The following is a 7,148-nucleotide window of genomic DNA, read 5'->3' on the forward strand; positions in this document are numbered from 1 at the left end:
AAATTCCAAGAAAGTTGTAATGAACTTGGATCCCCCTTTTCCTTTGGACACTAAGAATCTCAGAATAGAATTTAGTCACCGTAGAGGCTGTATGGTATACATTTTTATATGTTTTACTTTTCTGATTCTTACCTTCCTTTTCCTTAATAAAGTCAATGATTCATATTTACTCTTAAGTGTCTGCAGATCCTTAGAGGAGGCGCATACACGCAGAACTGCCTATATGGAGGGATTGGTAGACAGAACATCACTAAGAATCTCAGAATAGAATTTAGTCACCGTAGAGGCTGTATGGTATACATTTTTATATGTTTTACTTTTCTGATTCTTACCTTCCTTTTCCTTAATAAAGTCAATGATTCATATTTACTCTTAAGTGTCTGCAGATCCTTAGAGGAGGCGCATACACGCAGAACTGCCTATATGGAGGGATTGGTAGACAGAACATGTGAAGATCAAGGACTTCAATGGCTGGGAGATGCTTCTTGTGGAGATGTCCTTCTTTTTTATTTTTAAGATTTGTTTTATACCAGGCATGGTGGCGCATGCCTTTAATCCCAACATTCAGGAGGCGGTTGCAGGTGGATCTCTGTGAGTTCCAGGCCAGCTCGGGCTACAGGGAGACTCTGTCTCCAAAAAACCAAAAAAAAAAAAAAAAATTAAAACCATATTTGTTTTATTTACATGTTAACATGTGTGTCTCTGTGTGTGTTTGTGCACACACGTGCAGTGCCTGTGAAGCCAGAAAAAGGCATTGGATCCTGTGGAGTTGGAGTTACAGATAGTTGTTAGCCACTAGGCATGGGTGCTGGGAACCGAACTTGGGTCCTCTGCAAGAGCAGCCAGTACTCTTAATTCTCTGAGTCATCTCTCCAGTCAGAGATGTCCTTCTTTGTAGATGGACCTCTTTCTTTCTGTGTACAGAATACCGTTAATGCCAGCAGCTTGTGAGTGGAACACATTAAAGTGTTCGCTGATTTGAGATCCAGTAAAACAAAAACAAAACACAGCAGCAACAAAACAGGAGGTTTTCTAAACAAGCAACAGTGTTCTTCAAATACGCATACACATGTATAAGGCCTCCAAGACAACTAGACTGCAGTACAGACTGCAAATAAAACCTCGACAGCAAAGATGGCAAAGCCAGGGGACCTAAGGGTTTTGGATACCCTGAAAGTATTGTTCTCTTTGGGCCAGGCTCTGCTATGAGCAAAAGGACTTGGAGAAAGACACAGGGTACCCAAATCCCTTGGTTTTTCTTCTTCCCTTTTGCTGTGGGTGACCATGTTTGGCTAGACAATATGGTCTGCAGATATATAGCTACTGGAACAATGGAACAACTGCAAAATGTCAGCTCCCCACAGCATAGTGTACTCAAAATAAGATACATGTCCGGTCCAGACAGAGCTGGTTTTTTTTTTGTTGTTGTTTTTGTTTTTTTTTTTTAGTATATTTGATTTTTAAAAGATTTCAGTATCCACCATAGCACTTCACCCAGGGATTTATATGAGCTTACAAAAATTATGAAGTAAATAAAAGATCTAGATTCTAACCTCGAAAATTTTATCATTGACGTTTTAAATGGCAGGATGGCCTGGGTATTTTTAAAGGAATAACAGGTACCACATTAATAGATATAATTTTTTGCTTTACTGTCAGTTAAGAAACAAGACTAACAGAATTCATCTTTTTTAAAAATGAAAAATATATGGGAAAAGTTAAATTGTGAGTAATAAATTATAAATTTATTAACTTACAAATATTTTTTATTTTTTAAAACTTTTATGTGTGAGTGTAATGCCTGCATGTATCATACAATGTCCAAGGAGGTCAGCAGAGGGCATCACATCCCTTGGAACTGGAGTTATGATGGATGGTGCTGGGAATCAAACTCACGTCCTCTGCAAGAGCAGCCAGTGCTCTTAACTGCTGAGCGATCTCTCCAGTCCTGTGAGTAGCAATTTTAGAACAAAGCAACATGGCAAAGGTAAATTCTAACTCAGAATTGGTAAGATTTGAAGATAAGTGTGAATTGCGCACAACAGTGATCGGTTTTTATTAGGTGTTCATGTGAAAGTCAACTGAGTAGGAAAAAACTAGTCAACAGGAAAGAAAAGAAATTCCCTTCCCCCTTTGGGATTGCCAAACTTACTGCCACTGGGTTTTCTCCTTCAAGGAGTTTTTCCTAGAGCTGTTGCCCTCACTGGAGCTATCCTCCTCCTCCGTCTCCAAGCTTCGGCTGCAGCTCCTGATGATCTGAAAGATGTTGTTGACCGTGGACTCTTTCTCTGAATTCTTTAGGCCATTCTGTCCCACTCGTTGTAAGAAATTATCTTGTCCGCTATAATCGGCAACAAACTACAGGAAAAGAGTTCAAGAATTTGCTACTGCAACTTACTATGTCTGAATAACCTACTTGGCTAGTGAAACTGAATCACACTACCAATAAACAGCATCTGTGCCTATTTTACTGGAAAGAAGACAAGAAGCTAGAAAAAACATTTTTTTCAATTTTACCACATGAAATACCAAAACTCACACTTGCGTCCACTGAGACAAGTTCAGCACCTCTAGGAAGCTACACATATTTTAAAATTTATAATATAAAAAGCAGTACTATTTCAGGGCTCCCCAGGGAACAGATTTGCTGCTTTACAGAGGAAAGGCAGAGTTATTTTATCTATGTGGTAAGAACTGAGAAGAACCATGATAAGAGATCACTGTGACGGAACATGAAATGGCTTTAGAAAGCCACTGAACAGGCTGCCTTTCTGTTGGCTTCCCTGTATGTCCTATAGGAAGACAGTGGCTTCTTTTTTCTTCTATTTATTCTATTTTTATTTTATGTGTATAAGTGTCTGCCTTCATGTATGTAGGTGTACCTATGTTGTGCAATGCCAACTAAAGGCAAAAGTGGGCATCAGATCTCCTGGAACTGGAGTTACAGACGATTGCTAACTGTCATGTGGGTACTGGGAACTGAACCCGGGTCCTCTGTAAGAGCAGTCAGTGCTCTTAACCACTGAGATATTGCTCTAGCCCTGATAACACACTTTAAAAGACCATTTTAGAACACCTCAGTGGGAGGTTGCCTTATGCTTTCCTCCCTTCCAGTGGCTCAGTGCCTTCCTCTCAGTGTCTGATGTCCTGAGTTAAGCTCACACCATTCTCTTCACTTCTTCAGGAGTCAAGAGTAAAAGCCATGGGCCTGGGAGAGTAGAGGCAGAGAGGTCAAAGCCTGGAGTATGTCTGGATGAGGCACTGGGGTCCTCAGCATCTTCCCACAACACAAGAGGAGAAGAGAGTGTTGACTTCTTCACTTCTTATTTGGAAGTTATTGCTGTCATTTGACTTTATCTTCTAAATCTAGACAGTTCTGCCTCAGAATGAAACTTAACTTTTAAGATTAAACCAAATAACACACTTTTCTACTTTGTTTTAATACTGTCACATTAAACCTAATGTAACAATATTGAGCCCCAAACAGCGCTAGCTGGCATTGCTTTCTACAGAACTTTCAAGAACCTGCTTGCTACCCAGATACAATATAACAAGGATTACTCTGGACTCAGGAAGTGATTTCTTGTTGCATTAGTGAGTACACAGAGGACCCAAAGGGACCCTCAGAGCCTGCTGACTTGGAAAAGCTTACCTCTAGAGCTTCTTCTTGGGAGTTATACCGTGGGCAGAGCTTCAGAAGGCCGGAGGCTCCATCAAGCACTTCACAGAGCTCCTTCAGAAACACCCCACAGAAGGGAACCACCTTGCAGCCAGGGATGTGCAGGGCCCGGGTCACCACCTTCTTGTATTCCACGGAAGACTCATGTTGAGCCATGGCATCCTTCAGGCTCCGCATGGTCTCAATATCAGACTGGTCCATGAACTGCCACATTTTTAAAACTTTTCTTGACCTATTGCAAATAAATAACATTTTTTGAAGGAGAGAGAATGTAGCTTATAGTACCTAAGCTAAGTTCCATATAAATTCAATACAAACAAATACCCCTTTAAGCTTAATATCCTTTACTTGTTAATATTTATTTAGGATTTCTGTTTACATCTACTTCCCAGATGACAAGAATTCTATCAATATAAAGGAACCACAAAATAGGGCCAGCAAGATAGCTTAATATCCTTTACTTTAAGCTTAATATCCTTTACTTGTTAATATTTATTTAGGATTTCTGTTTACATCTACTTCCCAGATGACAAGAATTCTATCAATATAAAGGAACCACAAAATAGGGCCAGCAAGATAGCTCAGTGGGTAAAGAAAGGCATTTGCTGTGCAAACCTGGGGGCCTGAGCTGGGTTCACAGAATTCACATAAAGATAAAAGGAGAAATAACTCCACGGACTTGTCCTCTGACCTTCACACATGTATCCTCCCCTCTAGATCATGCATACATACACACAGTAATAATACAAATATTGAAATACTACAAACACAAACAAAAATAGGTTAATTTCAGAAGCTGGACACGGAAACCTGTTAAAAGGAAAACATAGTGGGTAATGTTGATGTAAAATTACAATTCTGCTTTAAAGGAGATAAGAAAATGGTTTGTTCTGTGCCAAATGTGAATGAACACGGCCCCAGAAACACAGGTTCAAATGCTTCTGAATGACATGTTCCCCTGGATGAGGTTACATGAGCTTTTATAGCCACAGAGCAAAATAAAGTCATAAACCAATACACTTCACTGGGAGCATCAGGCAGGTGGGATGCAATAAAGCAGACTCCAGATGTTATCTTATGGCATTCTTAGCTTTGGGGCTGGTGGAGGCTAGAGGTCTGTGAAGCTTAGTAATATTTTCCACAAGTTTTATCTAGTCCCCTCCTTAAAGCTAGGTCAGATACAGGGGCTGATAGTAAATGGCATAAGAGACCAAACATCCAAAAACCCAAGGTAGTTTGAATCTTGATTTGAAATTTCCTTCTCTCCACAGCCATCACGTTCTATTCAGCCAAGGTCAGTCTGCAGACTCCAGTCTACGTGTGGTTTCTTCAGAGAACCTCACTGCACAGAAACATGGTGTCGGGCTTAGCTTTAGTTGTCAACTCAACCCAGCTTAGAGTCTTGTGAGAGGAAAGCCTCAACTGAGGAATTTCCTAGAGCAGATTGGCCTGTGGGCATGTCTATGGGGGATTGTCTTGATTGTTAATGGATAGAGGAGGGCACAGCCCACTGTGGGCAGCACCATTCCCTGGGCAGATGGTCTTGGGCTGAGTAAGAAAGCTAGCTAAACACGAGCCTGTGAGCTAGCCAGCCAGCAGCATTCCTCTGTGGTTTTGGCTTCAACTTCTTTCTTGAATTCCTGCCCAGACTTCCATTGCTGATGGACTGTGACTTGAAAGTGTAAGTTAAGTAAACCCTTTCCTTCCCTGAGTTGCTTTAGGTCAGAGTTTTTTATCACAGCAACAGAAAGGAAAATAGAATACATGGTTTGTACAAATACTTACATAGTGTTGTGCACAGAAAACCAGTCCTATGTATCCCTCCTAATCTTTGAGTCCCTTAGTGATATATATGAGAACTGCTCTTTTGGTCTCTTGGAAAGAGCTGCTTTTTACAGAATCAAGTTTGCCTACAGCTACCTTGTTTTGGAAGCATTATTTGCATAACAAGATTTTAGTGGATTTTCCCCCCTATTTTTAAGTTGCTGCTGAGATCAGCAGGCAACACTGCACTCAACAGAGTAAAAAGAAGAGTCATGTTATCATGAGGGGTATCCAAACTGTTCTGCCCTTAGTGGGCTTTCGCCCTCCTTCAGTCTGCACAGAGAAGCTAGACTTGAGCAGACCAGTTGGAAATATTCCTGTAGAGAGTATAATGAGTGGGCTTACATGAGAAGGAGGAGTACCACCAAGGTTCAGGGGGCATCAAATGGACTCCATGGAGATGCTGAGCTGTGTCCTGGGCAGTTTGTTCATCACATAGTCTAGTGTGTAACTCTTGCCTAAATATGGGCGATTGGCTGCCGTTGCCCAATGGCAGAAAGAGAAGATTCTGGAGAATGTGTCCTGCCTTTGCTGAGTTGGCAAGGCAAAGTATGTTGTCTCTTGTGAATCCAGAGTAGACACTGTGGAAGGTGGCTGAGACTGACCTGTCTTGAAAAGCCTGCCTGTCAGATGAGGTAACCTTTGAACCTAGGAGAGAGGACCCCAGAACTACATCCTAGGGCCTGAGAACTGAGTGGTCACCCAGAGGGTGCACTGCATTTTGCCAGATGTGATGTTTTAATATGAAATCTCCCCTGTAGTCTCATGTTTGAACATCAGGGGAGACTCCTGCCTTCAGTTAGAGGTGCTATTTTAGAAATATTAGGAGGTGGGGTTTAGCTGGAAGCAGTAGGTTATCCATGGGGTATCTTGTCCCTGACTCCTTCCTGTCTCTCTCCACTTCTTGTTCACAATGAAGTGTAGCCCTTCTGCTATATGATTCCATTGCCATCAAGCCCCTGTTGTCATGCAACCATGGGATGAACTACCAGAACCATGAGCCCAAATGGACACTTCCTCCTTCAAGTTACTCTCTCAGGGTTTTTGATGACAGTGATGAGAAAGCTTGTGAACCAAGTAATTGTGCAGTGCAAAGTCCTTAAAACACAAGCAGGTGAGCAGTTACCAGGAGGAACTAGGAGGAAACCCTAAAACCACCCACATCTGTCTCTGTGGGATGAGGCTTACAACCAGTGAGTAGGACTTTTCACTACCTCAACACCTGTCCCCTCTCCTCCCCTCCTCTCTGCTTTCCTCCTGCTCTCCCTCTTCCTGCAAGGACTCTGACTTGGAAGAGTGAAAAAAAAGAAACAAAAAGATAAACTCATTCTTTCTACTCTACTGCAAGTTTCTGAGTTGTTGGTTTATGAAATGTGGAATGGGATGATGCTTTAAAGTGAATAAGATTGAAATTTTGATTTAAATTAGGTAGAATAAAAAAATCACAGTATGATATATGGGGCATCAAAAAGAAATGAAGAAGATTACCATGAGGAACACCATCTGATTCCTCAGACTGAAACAGTCAAACATCAGCAGTTCAGATGAGACCTCACTGGAGTCTTCTAGAAGCATGTCGCTCTTCTCCCGCCCACAGGAGCTCTCGCTTTCCCTAATTGCTCTTTGTACTTTTCTAACATATATA

At 41.5% G+C, this 7,148-nt stretch overlaps 1 protein-coding gene across 2 annotated transcripts in view; it reads right to left on the bottom strand.

Annotated features, from left to right (window-relative positions):
• Positions 1-7,148, bottom strand: part of Plce1 (phospholipase C epsilon 1) — a 351,996-nt gene that overhangs the window by 102,611 nt on the left and 242,237 nt on the right. For both annotated transcript variants that reach the window (XM_017803186.2, XM_017803185.2), the window contains exons 6-7: positions 3,653-3,911; positions 2,153-2,358 (exon numbers count right to left, since the gene is read on the bottom strand). In XM_017803186.2, coding sequence (XP_017658675.1) covers positions 2,153-2,358; positions 3,653-3,911 — 465 coding nt within the window. The remainder of the gene's footprint in view (positions 1-2,152; positions 2,359-3,652; positions 3,912-7,148) is intronic.

The sequence above is a fragment of the Nannospalax galili genome, unplaced genomic scaffold (genome assembly GCF_000622305.1).
Source record: "Nannospalax galili isolate Female #2095 unplaced genomic scaffold, S.galili_v1.0 scaffold1027, whole genome shotgun sequence".
In the NCBI taxonomy this organism is placed as follows: domain Eukaryota; kingdom Metazoa; phylum Chordata; class Mammalia; order Rodentia; family Spalacidae; genus Nannospalax; species Nannospalax galili.